General features: G+C 46.5%; 2 protein-coding genes, 2 non-coding genes and 3 pseudogenes across 5 annotated transcripts; 6 read left to right on the top strand and 1 right to left on the bottom strand.

Moving 5' to 3' along the window:
* The first annotated feature begins 4,583 nt into the window (after positions 1–4,583).
* LOC114850953 (5S ribosomal RNA) lies at positions 4,584–4,702 on the top strand. Its single transcript, XR_003784951.2, has one exon. It is a non-coding gene; the product is annotated as a 5S ribosomal RNA (ribosomal RNA).
* Positions 4,703–5,237: 535 nt separating this feature from the next.
* Positions 5,238–5,356, top strand: LOC114850960 (5S ribosomal RNA; annotated as a pseudogene).
* Positions 5,357–5,890: 534 nt separating this feature from the next.
* On the top strand, positions 5,891–6,009 carry LOC114864053 (5S ribosomal RNA). Its single transcript, XR_003787236.1, has one exon. It is a non-coding gene; the product is annotated as a 5S ribosomal RNA (ribosomal RNA).
* Positions 6,010–6,634: 625 nt separating this feature from the next.
* LOC121202131 (retinal Mueller cells isomerohydrolase-like) lies at positions 6,635–9,384 on the top strand (annotated as a pseudogene).
* Positions 9,385–9,564: 180 nt separating this feature from the next.
* Positions 9,565–12,626, bottom strand: LOC114846159 (methylcrotonoyl-CoA carboxylase beta chain, mitochondrial-like; annotated as a pseudogene).
* Positions 12,627–14,382: 1,756 nt separating this feature from the next.
* On the top strand, positions 14,383–16,092 carry LOC114863268 (regulator of telomere elongation helicase 1-like). 2 transcript variants are annotated; one of them, XM_029164217.3, is made up of 7 exons: positions 14,383–14,641; positions 14,849–14,904; positions 15,004–15,075; positions 15,165–15,246; positions 15,393–15,525; positions 15,619–15,729; positions 15,933–16,092. In XM_029164217.3, exons 2-7 carry the CDS (start codon positions 14,863–14,865, stop codon positions 16,075–16,077), a joined length of 585 nt encoding a protein of 194 aa, XP_029020050.1. In that variant the 5' UTR covers positions 14,383–14,641; positions 14,849–14,862; the 3' UTR covers positions 16,078–16,092. The 2 variants fall into 2 exon arrangements, with proteins under 2 accessions (XP_029020050.1, XP_055368026.1); XM_055512051.1 differs by having other exon boundaries at positions 14,383–14,904.
* A 531-nt stretch (positions 16,093–16,623) lies between these two features.
* LOC114863456 (serine/threonine-protein kinase haspin-like) lies at positions 16,624–21,927 on the top strand. Its single transcript, XM_055508333.1, has 10 exons — positions 16,624–17,028; positions 17,143–17,284; positions 17,411–17,556; positions 17,720–18,081; positions 18,246–18,308; positions 18,387–18,478; positions 18,650–18,729; positions 19,028–19,116; positions 21,462–21,569; positions 21,788–21,927. Exons 1-10 carry the CDS (start codon positions 16,624–16,626, stop codon positions 21,807–21,809), a joined length of 1,509 nt encoding a protein of 502 aa, XP_055364308.1. The 3' UTR covers positions 21,810–21,927.
* Positions 21,928–22,321: the final 394 nt, after the last annotated feature.

The raw sequence follows: 22,321 nt of genomic DNA on the forward strand, positions 1-22,321 counted from the left end.
TAAACTGCCACGTTGGAGGATTTTTCACGTTGGACGAACCCAGGTTAGATGATTTTTTTCCCACCACGTTAGAGGAATCCTTCTGGTGGGATAAACTGCCAGGTTGGAGGATTTTTCATGTTGGATAAAGTGGAGAAGGTGTGTGTGTGTGTGTGTGTGTGTGCGTGCGTGCGTGCGTGCGTGTGGGGTCTTTTTGAGGGACGTGAGAGTGGTGGTGAAATAAGTCCCCCCCCCCAGGTTAGATGTTTTTTTTTGTTGGAGAAATCCTTCTGGTGGGATAAACTTGGAGGAGCTTGGAGGATTTTTCACATTGGATAATGTGGAGAACGGCTCCGAGTTCTTTGGTGGTGAGATGATTTTGGTTTGATGCCTCTGGCAGCGATGGAGATGTGGTGCCAGAGAATACGAAAAAACAAAACAAAAACAAGGTTAGGGTCGGGGATTGGACCCCCGGTCAGACCTGCCACCTTCCCACGGTCGGTGTCATATAAACCCCACAGAAGACAGAAGAGGATGGCTACTCTTCCCGTCCCTCTAAACTGAACAGAGCTCACCAACATGGACGCAGAGACCTCTAACTTCTCTAACGGACCGGAGCTCGTCGCCGTCGCTCAGATCTTAGAGACCTTCTCTAAAGGCACTGGAAAAGCCAGAGACAATGACAAGTTCGCTGTCTGGCGAGACGCGCATCCTGACGTCTCGCAACGCAGACCCGTGGGAAATTGGGCGCTCCTGAACGCCACCTGGGAGAAAATGGAGGTCCTAACGAGGAAGATCTGGGCCTCGCCCGGCAAGGGGCTGGTGCATCTGTGTCGCGCGCGCGTTACACCGTGCGAGGGAATAGTTTTGCTGGTCGACTGCGTCCCAAGTCCCCGGAAAGAGTCGGGGGACGGCGTTGTTCTTTGGGGTGCAATCAAGACCGTGGGGGGTCTGAATTTTTTCTCTCTGGTGGTTTACAATGGAGTCTACCGGATCCTCTTCGAGCCGGTGGCTCGCGACGACACGGTCATGGACACCACCGCCCCAATTTGGTCCGATCCTTACGGGACGGCGTTGGACCCCGTGAGGCTGATTGGCAAAGTTATCGCCAAGGACCGCGCCAGGCTTCTGAGTCCCCCCCAGGAAGACGGAGTGCACTTTTGAGGATCTGTCTGCCACGAGGTTGCTGAGTGAGGTGCGCGGCGCGACAACGGCACTGGGCGACACCTGGTGGGGGCTGTACGCCTATCCGGAAAAGCTGCCCGAGGTGAAGCCGAACGCGGGGATAGTCTTTTGTTATATGGGCGGCTACGACGCGGGATACCTGTTTGACATCGCTACCGACGAGTGTACTCGGAGCGTTTTGTTTTGTTCGACCCCGTGCAGGTTCCAATACGTGCTCGTGGATGGCACTATGAGAGTCCCGTTCAAGTCTGTCTCTGAACTCTTGGCTCACATCGCTGGCTGTATCGAGCTTCTCCCCGCCACGCCAGCCTCTGTCGTTACGCGTGCCGATTAAGATGTCCGGACACCTTTGGATTATGAATACATGTGATGTGAATTCTAATATGAATATAAATATGAGTGCATATGAATGCATTGTGTACCCCTTTCTTTGATTACTGTTTTATATTAAATAAATATTTAGTATTTAATCAAAAGTTTTGCTTATTTGGTCTTTATTTTCTCCCTCATAATATGATAATATTCAAATAATGTGTGTGTGTGTGTGTGTGTGTGTGTGTGTGTGTGTGTGTGTGTGTGTGTGTGTGTGTGTGTGTGTGTGTGTGTGTGTGTGTGTGTGTGTGTGTGTGCGTGTGTGTGTGCGTGTGTGTGCGTGTGCGAGCGTGGGGTCGCGTCAGACCCCGGGAGGACGCGGGACGGGTGGGTGGTGAAATAATTTTTTATTTTTATTTTACATGTATGGGGAGCGTGGCTGCTGCGGGCACGGAGGTCTGCGCTATTGTGTCAACGCTATTCCACCAGTCTCAATGTAAGGAGCGCTGCGGCGGAACCTATTGACCAGTCGCCGCCTCATTTCCAATTTTTACACAAGTTTACACAAGTTTTCCCTCGATTTTCCAGGTTTCCCAGGATTTTTCTGAGTTGGAGGACCCTCCTGGTGGGAATAAATTGCCCCGGTCGGAGGACTTTTTCCACGTTGGACAAAGTGGAGGACGGTTCAGGAGGAGTTGTCTGGCGGTGAGATGACGATGAGCCGATTGGAGGATCCCTCGCTGGTTCAGATTTTGGGTTGGGTGCCTGTGTGCGGGGGCGGGGGAGGTGCGGCGAACCTTAAAAGTCGCAGAGAGAATACATCGCAGTACCACTTCACCTGACAAGCTTGGAACAAGCGTTTATCCACAGTCTCGTCGAAAGGTTCCAACGCTATGGCCTCTCAAGAAGAAGGTGACCTGCAAACCGACGGCTGCGCGGTGTTCAAGCCGCGGCTCGAGCAGACCAAAGACTGTCTGCGCCTTCGCGTAGAAGAAGAGGGAACCCCGTGCCCGTTGGATCATTCCCAGACCCGGAAGGAGGCCTAGACGAAGGTCTGGAGTGCGACTGTTTGTGTGGGAACGCTCTGGCAGCTGAGGGTGCTTTGAGGGCCTTGTTGGACAAACACATCCTGGCCAGCGACGGACGGTGTGCTCGTGTCAAGGCTCATTACAGACACCGCCACCTGCCATCGGATCAATTGGCCTTGGACCTGGGCGAACTCAGGTTCGCCCACGGCATGGTGGCGTTTCCGGACGGCCTCTTATTTGCCAGTGGTGGCAAATGTTACCTGCTAAACGTAAAGCGATGCGTCATCTGTGCCGGCGCGGGGAGACGACACCGCGACAGATGCAAAGAAGTTTGCGAGAGATTCACGGCGTACCTGACCGACATCCAGCTGGACGACGACTACGGGCGCAAGCCTCTGCTGTACACGAAAAGGCCGAGCGAGAGGAGCGTGGTCGGCCCTCGCACTGCGGACAACCTGTTCAGAGAGCTGGGCAGCCGTGAGGGCATGTCATATGAGCTGGACACCGTAGACACTCACGTGTGTGATGCGTGCGGCGTCAGGCTTTCCCGTTTCGTAGCGGGTGACAACATGCTGAGAGAGCATGTGTATCACGTGCACGTTGCCGGAGTGGAGGAGTGCGACTTCCTGGCGAAAAAGTTCTCTGGCAAAGAAAGCGTCCGGAAAGCAATGATAGGCAAGGAGCGTTACAGAAGGGGCTACGTGGCGTTCCCCGAGTTGATGCTGAAGGAGGCCGTGAAAGGCTATGTCGGCTTTGGCTACGAGATGCCCTGCGTCGTGTGCGGCTCGCGGCGGAGCGAGAGCCACAACCAACGCTGCGGGATGCTGATGCTGGCGCTGCTGCGAAAGTTGCTTCGCATCAAGTTTTGATGAGCCGAGAATCCCGTTTAGAGATTAAAAAAAAAGGGCCGTATTCAATTTCTTTCTACGCCTGCCTCTGTTGCTTTACGCGTACCAATTAAATTATACTGTACGGAATGCGCCTTGTACTCCTTTATTTCATACCTGTTTTATATTATTAAATAAACTTTTGGCATTTAATCAAATGTTTTTGCCTGTTTGGTATGTTTTATTTTTTGTTTAAAATGGTCAGCCTTTGCACGCAGCTGTCTGCTTGCATCATCATCATCATCATCATCATCATCATCATTATCATCATCATCATCATCATCATCATGTTCATCATCAGTGGGCCTGTGGCACGGGTGGAGGTAAAAGGGAGGAAAGGAGAAGGAAAACAAAAAAAACAAAAAAATGGGGTTGTTCCAGACCCCGGGAGGACGCCTGACGGGGAGGTACAGGGGGCTGGGGTCGCGCCAGACCCCGGGAGGATGCGGGACGGGGAGGTTCCGTGGGCTGGGGTCGCGCCGGACCCCGGGAGGACGCCTGACGGGGAGGTTCCGTGGGCTGGGGTCGCGCCGGACCCCGGCAGGACGAGGGACGGGGAGGTACAGGGGGCTGGGGTCGCGCCGGACCCCGGGAGGACGAGGGACGGGGAGGTACAGGGGGCTGGGGTCGCGCCGGACCCCGGCAGGACGAGGGACGGGGAGGTACAGGGAGCCAGGGTCGCGCCGGACCCCGGCAGGACGAGGGACGGGGAGGTACAGGGGGCTGGGGTCGCGCCTGACCTCGGGAGGACGCGGGACGGGGAGGTACAGGTGGCCGGGGTCGCGCCTGACCCCGGGAGGACGAGAGAAGGGAAAGTACAGGGGGCCAGGGTCGCGCCTGACCCCAGGAGGACGAGGGACGGGGAGGTACAGGGGGCTGGGGTCGCGCCGGACCCCGGGAGGGTGCGGGACGGGCCTGTGACGAAGAAGAAGGGAGGGGTGACCGAGCCGCTGCGGATCCTGCGATGCGTAGGTGCCTTGTGGCCTAAAAAAGTAAAATCAAAAGTTTCATAGTTTGTCTCGTGGGGTCAGACTGACCCCCTCGAAGGCTGCGTGAGGGTTAAGGCCAAAATGGCCACCTTCTGCGTACGTCCCAAAATGTTCTAAGTCCTTTATAAACGCCACATTCAGGCAAGTGGATGCAATGGCGTGGCTTGCCAAGCTTAAAAGAGCTCCTGTCACTCTCTGCTCTAGCTTACGGCCATACCACCCTGAGCACGCCCGATCTCCTCTGATCTCGGAAGCTAAGCAGGATTGGGCCTGGTTAGTACTTGGATGGGAGACCACCTGGGAACACAAGGTGCTGTAAGCTTTTACATTTCTCCTCAACCCTAGCAGAGCGGGCTGTTTGCTCAGGTCCACATTATACTGCACCGTGTTATGGGAAAAGTGTTTTCCTTCTTATTCTATGCAGTTATTGTACGATTTATGAGGTATCTTCTGCAATTATATTTTGTATTTTTTATTACTTGTATTTTATGTATTTGACTGTTCACCTAGATTGTTCAATTATTTGTTAACTAAATAATTGCATCGTTCTTAGACAACAGACGCTATTACCTGCAAGAATTTTCTGTTTTCAGTCACAGTGCCACTTTTGCTTTGTTCACAGTTCATGCCTATGGTTGGTGACACATTACAAGTAATGATTTTGGCTTCTCTCTAGTTGTTTTGTTTAAAGGGAGAGCGAAATACAAAAAAGGGGATATTGTGTTTAAGGCCAAAATGGCCACCTTCTGTGTACGTCCCAAAATGCTCTAAGTCCTTTATAAACGCCACATTCAGGCAAGTGGATGCAACGGCGTGGCTTGCCAAGCTTAAAAGAGCTCCTGTCACTCTCTGCTCTAGCTTACGGCCATACCACCCTGAGCACGTCCGATCTCCTCTGATCTCGGAAGCTAAGCAGGATTGGGCCTGGTTACTACTTGGATGGGAGACCACCTGGGAATACAAAGTGCTGTAAGCTTTTACATTTCTCCTCAACCCTAGCAGAGCGGGCTGTTTGCTCAGGTCCACATTATACTGCACCGTGTTATGGGAAAAGTGTTTTCCTTCTTATTCTATGCAGTTATTGTACGATTTATGAGGTATCTTCTGCAATAATATCTTGTGTTTTTTATTACTTTGATTTTATGTATTTGACATTTCACCTAGATTGTTCAATTTTTGTTAACTCAATAATTGCATCGTTCTTAGACAACAGACGCTATTACCTGCAAGAATTTTCTGTTTTCAGTCACAGTGCCACTATTGCTTTGTTCACAGTTCATGCCTATGGTCGGTGACACATTACAAGTAATGATTTTGGCTTCTCTCCAGTTGTTTTGTTTAAAGGGAGAGCGAAATACAAAAAAGGGGATATTGTGTTTAAGGCCAAAATGGCCACCTTCTGTGTACGTCCCAAAATGCTCTAAGTCCTTTATAAATGCCACATTCAGGCAAGTGGATACAACGGCGTGGCTTGCCAAGCTTAAAAGAGATCCTGTCACTCTCTGCTCTAGCTTACGGCCATACCAGCCTGAGCACGCCCGATCTCGTCTGATCTCGGAGGCTAAGCAGGGTTGGGCCTGGTTAGTATTTGGATGGGAGACCTCCTGGGAATACCAGGTGCTCTAAGCTTTTACATTTCTCCTCAATCCTAGCAGGGGGCGCTGTTTGCTCAGGTCTACATTATACTGCACCGTGTTATGGGAAAAGTGTTTTCTTTCCTATTCTATGCAGTTATTGGACGATTTATGAGGTATCTTCTGCAATTAATATCTTGTGTTTTTTATTACTTGTATTTTATGTATTTGACATTTCACCTAGATTGTTCAATTATTTGTTAACTCAATAATTGCCTTGTTCTTAGACAACAGACGCTATTACCTGCAAGAATTTTCAGTTTTCAGTCACAGTGCTGCTTTTGCTTTGTTAACAGTTCATGCCTATGGTCGGTGACACATTACAAGTAATGATTTTGGCTTCTGATTTTGGCTCTGTGTGTGCATGCGTGCGTGCGTGTGTGTGTGTGTGTGTGTGTGTTTCTATGCGTGTGTGACTCTGTGTGTGCATGCGTGCGTGCGTGTGTGTGTGTGTGTGTGTGTGTGACTGTGTGTGTGCATGCGTGTGTGTGTGACTCTGTGTGTGCATGCGTGCGTGCGTGCGTGCTTGTGTGCTTGTGTGTGTGTGTGTGTGTGTTTCTATGAGTGTGTGACTCTGTGTGTGCATGCGTGCGTGCGTGTGTGTGTGTGTGTGTGTGTGACTGTGTGTGTGTGCATGCCTGCGTGCGTGCCTGCGTGTGCACGTGCGTGCAGGTGTTTTGCCTGCGTGGCTCGGGGGCAGTCTGCTCAGGATGGGTCCGGGTCTCTTCGAGGTGGGAGACGAACCTTTCTACCACATGTTCGATGGACAGGCTCTCCTGCACAAGTTTGACCTGAAGAACGGTCGGGCGACCTACTACAGGAAGTAAGAAAGTAAAACCTCTCCTCTGTCCCATCAGTGACTGCTCCACTGGAAATCAATCCACTACCAGATCTTTAATGCTGCCATTCCTCTGGGCAGAGAACATGTTTCATCTGCATTGTAACATGTGGCATGTGATGTGTGCGCTCTGCTTCCTCAGGTTTATCAGGACGGATGCATATGTTCGCGCTATGACAGAGAAGAGGGTGGTCATCACTGAGTTCAACACCGCCGCGTACCCAGACCCCTGCGGTTGTGAACGCAACCTTTGACCCTGTGGCCGGTAGAGTCGTCTTAAAGACACTTAAACACAGTTTCAAGCAAATATATAACATATTTTTACATTTACTTAAAACCTGCTATTATATTAGAGCAACCTTTAGACATATTATCACACTGGTTTACTGGCAGGAAGCAGTTGTACCTGACCATCTCATTGACCGGCATCTCTTCAGATTCTTTACTTACTTCAGGGGCATTGAAGTGACTGATAACAGTTTAGTGAACATCTATCCTATCGGTGAAGACTTCTACGCTGTCACAGAAACCAACCTCACTGGAGACTTTAGAGAAGGTGAGACAGAAGCCTTTAACTGGTGTTTGTTGTTTCTACTGGTGTTCTGTCACTGTCTTGGTCTTTGCAGGTGGATCTGTGTAAGTACCTGTAAGTGAATGGGGTGACTGCCCACCCCCACACTGACACTGACGACACTATGTATAACATCGGCAACTGTTTCGGCAAGAACATGAGTCTGGCTTATAACATTGTCAAGATCCCACCTGCTCATAAAGGTGAGTTTGATCAACATTAAACCTTGTCTGACAGCAAAAAGGGACATTCAGTCAGTAACAGGTAGTCGAACCCGGATGTGTACGGATTTGTTGTTGTATTGACTGACCTCTGTGTGTTGTTGTGTTGTAACCGTCAGACTCCCTCCAGAAATCACAGGTTGTGGTTCAGCTGCCCAGCAGCGAGAGGCTGAAACCGTCCTATGTGCACAGGTACCGAATTGAAGCGTTCTTTGTCTCTGTGATGCCTGTGTTTTTACCCTTTCGTGGCTCATGTGCACGTCTCCCTGTCTGCGTCTCTGTCTGTAGCTTCGGTTTGACAGAAAACTACTTTGTGTTTGTGGAGCAGCCGGTGAAGATCAACCTGCTTAAATTCTTGTCATCGTGGAGCATCAGAGGGGCCACGTACATGGACTGCTTCGAATCCAACGACAGTATGGGGGTAGGAAGGAGTAGTGTCAGGGTCAGATGGGGGCAGGAGGGATTCAGGGTCAGGATCATAAAGTTTAGATGTGATGCCTAAAATGTTAGCAACACCTAATATGGTAGAATTGCAGTAGAAGATACCGGTGAACCTAATAAAGTGAGCAGTGAGCGTTTGTGTGTTGCAGACACTGTTCCACCTGGCTACCAAAGATCCAGCGGCTCACCTGAGCAGCCACAAGTTCAGAACCTCAGCCTTCAACCTCTTCCACCACATCAACGCCTATGAGGACGAGGGCTTCGTGGTGGTCGACCTGTGCACGTGGAAAGGGTCGGTGCGACCCCACGTGTGCGTCTCACCGATGTGCGCTTCACCTCCAGTCACCTCCGCTGTCCCTCTGTCTCTGCAGCCACGACTTTGTGTATAACTACCTGTATGTGCAGCTATTTTGTGTTTTCAGGAGGACCAGGGGAAGAATCTGGTTTCTCTGTCCTACACTACAGCAACTGCTGTTCTTCTGAGCGACAGCACCGTCTGGCTTGAACCTGAAGTGCTATTTTCTGGGCCAAGACAAGGTAACACAGTAAATATACACATTAGCACTGTTTGTTCCCATCTGTGTATTTTACATTTCTTCTTTTCACTCAGCGTTTGAGTTTCCTTAGGATCAACTACACTGTTGATGGGAGGAAGTACTCATTTGCTTTCGGTCTTGGACTCAACCACTTCATCCCTGACCGGGTAGAATCACCCATCAATAAGTCTACAGCTGCTAATATGGGAACGCAAACAGCACATGTGATATAAAATAAATTTTGGTTTAACTTTACTGGCTGTAGATAGTCAAGCTCAATGTGCAGACCAAAGAGACGTGGGTGTGGCAGGAAGAGGAGTGTTACCCATCAGAGCCGCTGTTTGTGCCGACACCTGGATCCACAGAGGAGGACGATGGTAATTATTAAGCTGTATTTTTCTGGTGGTGACACACGTGCTGCGTGTTCACCTCCTCCGCGTTGCAGGTGTTCTCCTGAGCATCGTGGTGAAGCCGGGTGCAGAGAGACCTAGCTTCCTACTGGTTCTGGATGCTGACTCACGGAGGTGGCCAGAGTGGAGGTCAACACCATCATCCCTGTGACCCTCCATGGCTCGTACAAACCGTGACCCTGATCGAACCCAGTCCTAAAAACACCGGTCCTGATCCCTCACCTGTTAGCTTCCACCAAAGCTCCTGCTGAGGCAGAACAAGTCAAACAGCCTATTAGTACCAACTCACACCAGTTTGACCTCACAGGGTACAATATTTGTTTACATCTGATTTAATAAAGGCTTTTGATACATTTTGTCTTATTTTTATTCTCATCCTCCAAAGCTGCTTTGCATTAAAATGTACTGTATATATAAAAATGTACTGTATTTGCATTAAAATGTACTGTATAAATGTACAGTATATACTGTATATACTGTATACTGTATATATAAATATACAAATTAGTCAGATTTAGTAGTTGAATTAGTCAAAGGGTTTCATTGAATAAATAGAATGCATTCATGTGGGACTTTCACTAAGCTTTAAGTTTTAAACAGCAGGAGTAAAATATGCCTGTGCATGGAGACGTTGCCTGAGGTCAGTGGTGTTTATTATTTAGTTAGTTTTTGTTTTGAATGTGAAATACATTTAAAAAAACTTTTATTCATGAGGTCCGTGCGTATACAAACATACATAAGGCAAAATGTTATTTATTCATATTTAAACTGCAATAAACTCAAGCATCACTGAATGTTTTCCTTCTGCAATAGACGTGGCCCTGCAGGCACGTCAACGTTTTATGTTACAATGCAAATAGTATTTCAATGTGTAACCCTTTTTTCAGTGTCTTGCTGTCAACAATACATACATACATACATACATACAACGTTATTTCAACGCTGCCTCAACGTCACAACAATAACAGATCATTTTAAGCATATTTTAACGTTGAAGGTCTGTTGTGAGCCTGCTGGGGAGCAGCGTGTTAATCTCACGGACATTCAGAGCAGCTGTGGAGCAGAAGGAGCGGCCTCTACATACGTAGCAGTACTGATTGCAGCTTGTCTCTGGAGACCTGATACTGCTGCTGTTTGATGATGTTTAGGCATTTTCCTAGAACCTGTACAGAGATACAGAATGACGATCCTATTAGCAAACCTTGTGTTGTTATGTGAAGCACAGGATACTTCAAAAGAAGTGCTGCCTAACCTTCCTGATGTCCTGAGGCAGAATGACTCCATCATCCCACAGCCGCGCAGAGGAGTAGAAAGCTGAGCTCTCCTCCTCTAACCTCCTGTTCATTTTGTCTTCCAGCTCCTTCCTCTGCTTTTCCTCCTGGTTGCTGTCAGGGATGAGCAGAGAGCCAGCGTGACCTGGAGCTGTTATCGACATTCTGGCGTTGGGCCACAGGAACAGGAAGTTAGGGTCAAATGCCCGCCCACACTGGAGGAGGGAACAATGTTCTAGTTAAATGAGCTGCATGTGCTCAACGGCATGGTCGTATATGGCACAGTCTCAACTTCCCCTCACTACAGTAACATTTACAAGCTGAGCCCCTCACCATGGCATAGCTGTCAGCGCCATGACAAACCACCGATCACAACAGTGACTTTAGGGACGGAGGCACACGCCACTGCAGCCATCATCGCACCCTGAGCATTCAGGCGGTTACTGCTTATCTCAGCCTGGAGAAAAAGAGAAAACACATACACAGATGACAGAACTATCTGAGCAACACTGTACCAGCTTTTGGCAGTAAATACCTGCGCTAAGGACACAGCCGAAGTGGGTGCGGGCGCCGTGTTCTGGAGGAAGAGTAGTGGAACTTCTCTCTGGTCACATAACTGGATGAAGTGACTTCCTTTCAGTGTGGCCTGATACGACAGCTCCCCATTGTTTGCTACTATCCCCACCAGGTGGCTAAGAAGAGATTGACATGGATGTCAGATCCACTGAGAAATCCTTACAGCTCTCCAACAAACTCGGGGTCACAACATTAGTTATAATTGCTAGTGTATTCAATAAGTCACCACAACCACAGGAAGACATGCACGGGCCTGTTCTTTACCCGTGTATTTTTGCAAAGCCAGTGATGAGCGTGGTTCCATAGCGAGCTTTAAACTCCTGGAAGCGGCTCCCGTCTGTGAGCCGACTGATGACCTGGACAGAAAAACCAACAGGTATCGTGGAAACACTACAGGGAAACATTCAGTAGCACATGACAGCTGCGTGTAACAACTTTAACACTGGAGAGTTACTAGAAGACTCATAAGTGTCTCAATTTGAGTTGGAAAATAGCAACTTTGTCTTGTGACTGTAACACTATATTTTTTCATGCCTTACCATTTTAACATTCACACTGTGGTTGTAACTCTGTGGCGCCAGGCCCAGAAGCTCCTCTGCACTGTACAGCGGCTCCTCCTCTGCTCTCCCCTCGTCCTACTCGGGCAGTTCAAAGTTAAGCGTAGATATGATGTTTCTGACGCAGGCGTATGCCTCCCGCTCGTCCCAGGAGAAATGGTCAACACAGCCGCTCACCCTGAAACCAAACAGTGAACAGATGAAGATGTCAACTAAGAGAATATTTACCAATAATCTGCATGATTGGGGTTTGGTTGGATTAAGGATGTACTCAGTGTGAAGCTTGGCTCCTCCCAGGTCCTCTGGTGTCACTTCCTCTCCTGTAGCAGCCTTCACAAGCGGTGGTCCACCCAGGAATACCGTCCCTATCCGGTGCACCATAACGGCCTCCTCGGCCATCGTGGGTATGTACGCCCCGCCCGCTGTACAGGACCCGCACACCACTGACTGGTATAGTCCATTCCATGCATCCTAGGCTCTGTCCCTTTAGATATCTTGTCTAGCGTAGGTTGACCGTATGAATCATGATCAGAATCGGCTTTTGTGTAGCTCTCTACAGAAGGTGGATCGGCAGAATAGTTATAGGTGATTGCCCAGTCTTTCCCCTTCCTCTTGGTAGAGGTCTCGTTGATTGGTCTTGCTCACTTTTTCAGCCTCTTGACTTAACCTCTGCTCGTGGGACTTTGGAGCCTCGCAATATACGCCAAATTCTTGCTTTTCGGTGTCTTGTTGCTCTTTCGCTGGCGTCTCACATCTAGGAGTGACGTCAAATCTGTCTTGCCTTCTCCCGAGTTCAAAGTCAGGCTCAGAGTCGGTCTCACTGATGTTTGAGCGATTGCTGAATGTTGCTCTCCTTATCTCTCGCCTTTGCTTCTCCTCCACTTCTGTTTCAAGGTTCGACCGCTGGCCAAAATTGAAATTGGAGACATCAAAGTCGATGTCGCTGACAGGCGAGTAACAGAGTTTGTATGGAGCCCTCTGGATAGCTCCCCTCTGATTTTCCTCCCTCTCGGGTTCAGAGTCTGTCAACTTTTCAGAATTCAAATTGGTCATCTGTTTGTTCACAACAGCCTTCACTCGGCACATTCCGCTCTTCTCCTCCTGCTCCGAGTCAGTCTCACTTGCAAGTGTGTGAATGCTTTTAAAAGGAGTCCTCTTTGTACCGCCCCTCCACTTCTCCTCCCCATCCATTCGTTTAGACTCGGGGAAGGTTTGTCTTTTGTCAGCAGTCTTTGCATTTTTGCGTCTCTTGTTTTTTTTTTCTTTCTAGCTGTCTGGATTTCATCTGCAGCACGCGAGGCAGACACACTGTGCCTCTCCTCGGTCCAGCGGCGGTTCCTCTTTGTACGTTTTACGAGCTTTACGTCTGGCTTCATCGACTCCTCCTCCTCAGAGGATGTTTGCAATGTACGCTTATACCCCTGAACGTTGTCTTTTCCGCCACATTGTTTGGTACTCCTATCTTCCTCTTACTCCTCATTTTCACTGGGGCTGTATCTGTTCTCGATAGGCGTGTCATCTATGAAGCTGTCGTGGTCAGAACTGGAGCATAGTGGTCAGAACACTCAGCATTGTCGTCGTCCACCGTGTACTGTAAACTGTGCACCTTGTCTTCTTCTTCTCCGTAAGACTCCTCTTCACTGTTTATTTCCTCTGCCATACTCAGCCAAATGCTGTTGTGTTGTGGCCTTCGCTTTCTTAATGTGCCAGCATTCCTGGACATAGATGAAGCTGAAAAAAAAAAGAAATAAAATACTTGACTTAGGAACAGAGCCACAGCGATCAGTCACTCTACCAATTTGACATGTTGTTCTGAGCATGTTTGCAAACTCCTAATTAATTAATTTCATAAGACGTCTTGGACAATTTAGTCAACAACTCACCACATTGAGGACTCCTCGGTTGAGCCTTGGTACCTCCAAAAGACAACAGTATCTTGCGCCTCCAGTTGTCAGTGGATGTAGACCGTAAGCAGGTCACCAGGGCTTTGCTGAGTTTGTCCTGCAAGCCATAATTCTCAAGTATCCTGACCACACTTCGGTTGTCAATGACCCAGTCGCTAAGGACAACCAGGGCTCGCTCAGCAAAAGAGCCGCCATGTTTTTTATCCAGCTTGATATTGGAACATCTTTTGGTACAATGACAGAAAGCGTATTAGCACTGACCACGTCTTTATCCTCACTAAGCGCCTGGACCTCGACCAGAGCCGAGGCATCAGTTCTTGGGCTTTGAGAGATCTTCTGTCTCTCTTGCCTTGCTCTCCCTTTCCAACCCTCACCCTTTTCTTTAATTTGTTGCTACAAACGCACATTTTTAAAAACAGTATTTTTGCCTTGGTAAACAGTTGTGTCAGTGCCTTGTCCTCTTTCGAGCTGTGTTCAAAGAGCGCTTGCCAATTCTTCTGGGCTTTGACTACACTTTCCAATGTCTGGCGTTTAAAGAGTTTCACGCAAGCCGATACCACTTTGGATTCTTTCTTGTATCTTTGTTGAACGTAGCCCAAGGTGATGTGGCTCAACTCTGTCCAGTACATTCTCATCTGCTCTTCCACGATGCTGATACGCTTCCTTGTCACGGTCTCTTGAATGGCCTTGTCAGACACGTACATAGTCCAAAACTTTAGGCACTTTTGCACCTTTGTGCTGTTTTAAACAAGTTTAAATTGGGACTCAAACCGGTGACCCTGTGCGTCTGACCATGTGGAAAACAGTTTATGGGTTTGAATCCCAGCGGCTGAACAGAACCGCCGAGGCCCATATGGATCCAGTTGGCCATCAAAGGCCAAAGAGGGAAAAATAAACACTTTTTATACGGTTTCTCTCTCAGAAAGGCTCCATCCTCGAAACGCTGCAGCCCAGAAGCGCCACGCGTTAGTGCGCGCGTGCGCGACGCTACGTGTGAATACGCGCGCGTGCGCCGCTTCCTGTGTATCGGCCCGGACTGATGTGGCCTGTCCGAGCCGCTCCAGTGGATTGGGTCAACACACCAGGCAGGTTAGACTCTTTCACCATACAGTATTTGAGCATCAGTATTGCATTTCAACGATTACAGTAACATTTGTTATAAGTTTCCTTTTTTTTTTTTTTTTTTAAATATGTGATTGTGTCTCAGCTTCATCTACGACCTGTTGGAGCGAGCCAACCTGACCTACAGCTCCAAGGCCAAAGTCTTTGAGACTCTGGAGCATATTTTGGGACACTTTGCAGGTCATCCGAAAATATGTCTTCTAAATATCTGTTCATCGTATCAGTCGACTGGTTTCGTGTGCTCTTTGTCCACCTTTGCCTCACATAAAAGCTAATCAACTGGTTACAAGGGACTTAGTTTCAAATACTCACAGTAGCAGTACTGCAAAAATCCCTACTTTAGTTGATTTGCACCTAACGTTGTAGCTGTGACTCATTCCTCACCAGAGACGGGCATAGTCATGAACACGATTGGACTACAGAAGCTGTCTGACATTATTCAGGTTGCTCCAAATGTTTTTATTTGTATCAATTGATGATGATACAAATTTCATTGTCATTCAAGGGCTGTCACATCAATGATCTGTTGCTCTTGTCTTTAGCTGGTTTTCAGTGGGGAACCAGCAGAAAAAGATCGACTGCAGCAGAGGCAGACCAGCACGGCTCATTTTAAGGTGTGTCCGTCAGAATCCTGGACAATCCTTGCATCTTTACACACGTTCTGTCTATGATGAGATCAGTTGTTACGACTCGCTCATCGCAGGTTCATATCCATAAAGATACCAGCCATCACAGTGAGAAACAGACCACTGACATGTGGGCTTCATCACCCTCAAAGAAACAAGGTGCAGTACACAGTCCTGCAGTACACAATGACCTGCTGGGTTTAGAGTTCACAGCTGATCTATAGCAGTTAGAGAACGTAAATGTCACGTCTCGTCTTGGTCACAACACTGTTGTTGTCTCGCTCATATCTATTTGCACTTTGCAGGCAACATTCTTAGTTACTGGTGCTTCTCGCCAGGCTTCAGAATGCAGGAATTGGGGAATCAAGGTGTCCGCTGTATCATTCTGACCAGCAGCACTCTATCTCCACTGACCTCCTTTGCTGCTGAGATGAGGATGCAAGTTACCTCACCACTACAATACAAGACCCTGATGCTGATGATAATGATGATTGATTTATTTGTGTGTGTGTCTGCTGTTTGTTTGTCTAGACCGTTCCCTGTTTCTCTGGAGAATCGCCACGCAATTGAGCGAGATCAGATCTTTGTCAGTATCATTGAACGAGGCCCAGACAGAGTTTACCTGAGTTCAGCGTTTGATAGGTTAGTTTTCCCCTTCAATCAAAACACAAGAAAATACACGCGCTGTTTCACACAGTGACATTTTTGTGTTAGTATTTCATTCAAGTAAAAGGATGTCTTTTGTATGGACACCATTCAAATCTTGCGTTCTCTTGATCATAACTGCAATGACTCTGTATATGGATCCACTTGTATAAAGTGATGAATAATTATGTCTGTTACAGGTGTCCTCTTGAAAGCATGGTATCTTTAGGCAACACTGTAGGTAAGACGTTCACATCCTACCAACCTTTCAGTGTCATCACTTCCAAATCTGAACAAACTTGTGTTTGTCCTGTTGTCTACTGTAAGGTTTTCCATATGTTCTGATCTGTTCTTGTCACGAAGCGGCAGATAAAGGACCCACATGCACAGCACAGAGAACCGCAGGCAGATGGTAGAGAGTTAAACAGTTCTAACTTTTAACTGGAACCGAAAACAGAAACCGGGAGACTACCAAAATAAAGACAGGAAGTGGAAACTGGAACCCAAAACATGATGATATGACAGAAAAACAAGGTGCCTTCAAAATAAACCTGATAACAGAGCCAGACCCTGACAGTACCCCTCCCTCTAGGGCGTCTTCCACGGTGCCCACGGAAGCCCCCCCCACTCCAAACCAGGGAGGGCGGGGGGTGGTCACAGGAGGAGGGACCGAATCCCCCCCCTCAAGGCAGACAAGCAGGGTGGGTGGAGGGAGGACTGGAGGGCCAAATCAGGAGTTCATAAAACCGGAAGCAGAAAGCTCAGAGTTCATCCCCAACGGCCCCATGGGGCCCAGAAACCCCCCCCCCTCTTTTGGAGGGTGGCAGCAGGGGAGTCCCAGGATCGTGGTGGGCGACGGTGGCAGAGCGGAAACCTTCAAACCCTGTACACATGTGGATGGCTCCAAGCTCTGACGTTTCACCCTCAGCTGACAGTAAGCACTCAGCTGAGTGCTCATCCACAAGTAAATTCGTCAGGCACTCGGCATCAGTAGTTTCTGATGAATCAATCTTCTACATAAGCAGCAGTGCTGAGATTACAAAGAACGCACAAGAGTCAACCAGCAACACTATGCAAACAGAGGATGTTGACATAATTAAGGACAAATGTTGCATTAAGAATGGCACAGTACGCCTGAAAAAACTGGCTTTGTCTCAACTGAATTATGAACAACTTAAAGAGTTCACACAACAGAATGAGTCTCATTGGACTTTTAATGAGGGATCTGCTGATCCTAATGCAGAGATTGAAAATGACCACACATATTACATCAACACACCAAAACATCTCGTGAATGTAGGTGCAATACAGTCTAATGACCTAGAAACAAAAAAGGTTCCAATGTCCACAAGAGCTCTAAAGGTGAATTGTCTGAGTAACAAACTTGCTGTTACTAATCAATGTGTGCAGGTGCTTGGACCAGCTATCTCGTTCTCAACCCCAGTGAGGGCGAGTGCACTCAACCTCTCCTCAGTTTTGGCCGACATGACGCCAAGTTCAAACACCTGGAGCAGACTTAAAGCCGCCCTCTCTATTCACCGCAAAGGCATGGGTAATGCACACACAGACACTTGTACAGTTACCTGCTCCTTCGCTGAGTGCAGTTTGCTTTTTGAGCCACACTCGCCATCTGAATTTGAAGTTTTTCATTCTCTCTTGGTCTTTCACCTCTCACCAGTGCTATTAACGCCAAGGACTGTGGCAGCGTCCGGCTCTCCTGGAAGGGAAGCTCTAGCAGATCTCAGCAGGGATCTCTTCGCCCCGCCCTTCCGGACCCCGCTCCCCAAACACCTGCAGTCACAGCTGCATAGAAACGATTCTCTGGTACAACACAGTAGTATTTGCAGCTTTGCCTTGCAGTACTTTATGTGTATACATAAATGCCCTTTTTTTATTTTAGCGTCCATGGGTGGTCTTTTGGCCTTTATTAAGGTACATCTTAAATCCCAATGAAATGCATGGATGTCGTTCTTGTCTTTCTTGACAGACTGTGTGTGAGGACCTTTCGGATGCAGAGAAAGTGTATGCAGAGTGTGGTCAGCCACGTGCCCTTCCCTGGGAGGAGTGTATTCTCCCTCACCGGATGAAAAAGTGTGTAAAGATAGGAGAAGGGACCTTTGGTGAAGTCTTCTCCACAACCAATGCCTCAGGAGACACTGTTGCTCTCAAAGTATGTGGGGTTTTTTTCCACATAATGTTGTGGAGTAGCGCTGACATACTTTTGGTAACGGCTGGTATTAACAGCGATTCTTGTCGTGCCAGATCATTCCCAGTAGAGGGCAGTGAGAAGGTGAATGGAGAGGATCAGAAGACATTTGGAGAGATCCTGCATGAGATTATTATCTCAAAGTAATTGCAGAAACTGCACGCCACACTTGAAGGGATACAATAAAAGCCTGTCACTAGCATTCGCCCCTTGAAAAGATTTCCACAGCAAAAACGTTATTCCTAATAATTAGATTCATGTGATACCTTCTCAGACTTAGCTAAACAGAGCGCTGTTTTCCTAACAGGGAACTGAGCAGCCTGAAGGAGAAGCAACACAACCAGACTCACAGCTTCATTGGACTCAATGAGTAAGCCCTCCCTTTGATGTTACGTGTGTGTCAGCGTCTCAGCCAGTTTGCATTTTAATGGGCCTGGTTCTGCTGCAGCCTCCACTGTGTCCAAGGCTGCTACCCTCTAGATTTCCTAGATGCTTGGGACAGATTCAACCAATGGAAAGGTTCTGAGAATGACAGGCCAGGTCAGTGGGAGAACAGAAAGGTTTCTTTTATGATTATTAACATTTGCTTATTATATTAATAATATAATTCTAAAATAACAAAATGCATATAGTATACTTTCAGACATGACACAAACAATCTTTTGGTGCTTTTGTTCCTTTTAATTAATGCTATTGTCACTCTTGGCATAGATTTTTTTCAAAAGGATCAAATATTCCTAATCCTGGAGTTTGAGTTTGGAGGCATCGATCTGGAGAACAGCAATGGAAAGGTAAGGACATTATATATGTTTACTGGTCATCATTTCAGTCAGTGCTCTACCTCCTGTTTTTCATTGTGTCTCTACTGTAGCCAGAAAAGCATTACACCAATTACTCTAGCTGCGAAGCTAATGAAGGGACAGCATGCATAAACATAGACTTTTAACAGCGATGTTCAGAGAAAATGCTAACCTTTAAAAACTCAAATGAATCGTATCATTTTTTCCCAAAAGATATATAATAAAACATAATTGATGCAATTGACAAATAAATGCAATTTTTGATACAAACATCTCTTGTGTCATCTAGCTGGCATCCTTGGGTGTGGCGAAGAGCATCCTCCATCAGGTTACTGCTGCCCTAGCTGTTGCTGAGCAGGAGCTGCACTTTGAGCACAGGTGGAATACACATGCATACACACTGTATTGTGGCTCCTTAACCATAACATGCATATGTGTATTTGTGTTTCTGTACTTGCTTCACATTTTGTCATGTTGTCACTTCCTTTTGCTCACTGGTGTCAAGCTGTTGGTGGGACTATGTAATTTGTCAGGTGGCAGCCTTAAGATTGACCCATGGTCAATGGCAAATGGGAATTTTCTAGTAAATTAAAAAGACGAGAAAATTATGTTCATGTTTACTAGAAAATTTCGATTGATTGAACCTTTACACAGTGGGGAATTTTTACTGAGAATATAAATGTACATAAACTGCTTCAGTATCAAATGTACTGTGTTAAGAGTTTAGGTTACACCAAACAACCAGATAGCAAAAAATCTTGATTCAGACCTAGATATTAAATTTAATGAGCTTGACTTCAGCTGCTGCACCAGGTGGGGAATGGTGTCACAGAAGGATCCAGCTTGTGGGCTAAGGCAACAGCATATCCAATGTTATAAAGAAAACTACCGTTTGCAAAAAAAAAAACGTAACGCAACACAAAGAATCCGCTCGGATGTAAAAGCACGGCCACGATGGGTGATGTGTTTGACGTATGGGTGAATAAGATTATTAATATATGTATGGAGTCTCGAGAAAAACGTTACCGCTCAAATAAATATGCACGGCGATATGACAGAAAATTAACTCGTGGCGTTAAAATCCTCTCGCGGCGTAAATTCAGTGCCGTGTGAATTAATACAGCGTCCTCATCTACAGGATCCTCTAGAAATGGACATTTTGGTCTCTGCGCGAAGGAAACAGGTGAAATATATGAATAAACTGAACGATTAAACGAGGTATTTAAACACTGATCACTTTAAAAAAGGGGCGGAGACCGAAGGAAACTCTGGGTTTCCCGAATAAAACCTGCTCGCGACCAGGTTTGGTTCACAGAGTAAGTTGCCATAGCAACTGACTCTGAGTTTCGATTACCTCGCTTCTTGAAACGGGCTTAAACTTACCCCGCTTTACGGGTTTAAGTAACCCGCTTTCTGAAACCGAAAACTCTGAGTTTTCCTCATTTCGGGGTTAACAAACTCAGAGTTTCCACAAAACCACCTTCTTGAAACGGGCCCTTGGAGATGTCAGTGATGTATATAATTGTATTTAATGTTTAGCAACATTAGGAAATAATGAGTTTTCAAAAGTATGTGTGACATAACCTGAAGTGTTTGATGAATAAAAAAAATTGTATTTATGCTGTGTTTCATTCTACGATTGTAAGTAAACAAACTGGGGTGAATTTCTTTACAAATGGTGGTAAAATAGGTGTTCATTAAAGTAAAATGGCCATTTGTTATTTTAGGAATATATGACAGTGAATGTGTGACATTGTTTCTAAGTCAGCAACAACAATGGCAAAAGCAAAACTCTTTATCACTCACTCTTGGCCAGCAGAAGACCTAAATTTACTTTTTGAAATATGTATAGTAAGGTTTCATAACACATGTTATATTATATTTACATCTCGTAAATTTGAGGGAAAGTCATTAATTAAATTCACACAGTATTTGTGAATGAATACACCCCACAGAATTCCTTCAGGATAACTAATTCAGTAAAAACTACTGCTTTACAGGCTACATTAATAAAACGTGTGTCTACTAACATTTTTAAAAACAATTCTCAAACATACAGTACTATTCAAAAGTTTTGGGCAGGTGTGAAAAAATGCTGGAAACAAAGAAGCTTTGGTGTTACTACTTTTTGCCTTCAAACCTTGCAAAAAGTCAGGGACTTTGTAGAATTATAGTCAGATTATATTGATTATAGTCTGATCAACCAATTATAACAAACAGGTGCTAATGACCACCAGGATCATCTGTGGTTAGTTCTCCCAAGATGTCAAACCAACAGCCAAGTTCCTTCAAAAACTGTGCGCAAGTGTACCTAGAAAAATTGCCGCTGTGTTCAGTATTGTATTTCATTGGAAGGTCTTCATATTTCTCTCTATGGGGACTCTATTGGATACGTCCGTTGTTTCGTTCAATGTGCCTGATATTTTGTCCCTTACGCGTTGCCATAGTTATTGCCATAAAGTGTAACTAGCTGTCGTGACGAGTTAAATCCGGTAGTAGAGGTCACAACAAACCACTCGGGTATAGTACAGCTTCGTCATAATAGTGCTAAATTTCTCCCGATCCTTATAACCACAAAAAATAGAATAGCCTACATTGAGTTAATAAACATGTATAACTATATACATACATATGCCCATATATATACACACACACACACACACACACATATAGACCCATGTGCCTCTTGTTTGAGTTTGTACCAGATTTTTTACCATTTCTAGGACTTGTGATGGAAGATGGGTTTGCAGTTGCCCAAAACAAGGCACGGGGCTACCAGGTGGCCATGACGAGGCACTGTTCCAAAGATGGCCATGGTCCAGTGTGAGCCTGTGAGTGCTTAGGGTTAGGCGTAAATCTGAAAATGGTTATGGTTCGGCATGAGTTCAAGGATGGTTAGGGTTAGGAAAATGGGTCTGGGGGAGGTTAGAATAAATAGTAACTGTTACACTAACCATCCTGACTATTGTTATTATTATATGAAATAATAATGATAATAATCATAATCATAATAATACTAATAATAAAACTCTCTTCCTCTGAGGACCAGACCAGGATGGGACACACTGTAGGACACAGGTCTGGACTGCATCCCATCCATGAAGGCCAAAATGCTGGACTGAATGGGTTTGGACTGCCAGAATGATCTGAAGGAGGCTCAGAGAAAGGTCCTGGAGAGCCCCTTCGTGGCCAAAGCGCCAAAGAGGATTTTGGTGGCACGTATGAAATCTCCCTATTGTGTGCAAATCCTATGCAATCTAAGTAATTGTGACTTGACCAATCCTCTAAATGTGTGCTTTAGGCGATGGCTGTCTTGTGGCAGAGTGTGTGAGCGTCTGTTTCCTTCAAATAAACTTTGATGTCCAAATTTCCATGTTGAGTGAATTTAGGGCCCTTGAAAGTGGTCGTGTTCAGGAAATTAACCGAATGAGTGTCTGTAGTTGCTTTTGACTTAATGGAGGGGTTATGATTATTTAGTGTCTGTAAAATGTCTCAAAATCCTGTTCTGAATGTGTCCAAATACCCCATATGTCATGTAAATATCTATAATAGTGTTTAATTTCTCTGCAACCAGTGGGAAAGG

The sequence above is a fragment of the Betta splendens genome, chromosome 1, assembly GCF_900634795.4.
Source record: "Betta splendens chromosome 1, fBetSpl5.4, whole genome shotgun sequence".
Lineage (NCBI taxonomy): Eukaryota > Metazoa > Chordata > Actinopteri > Anabantiformes > Osphronemidae > Betta > Betta splendens.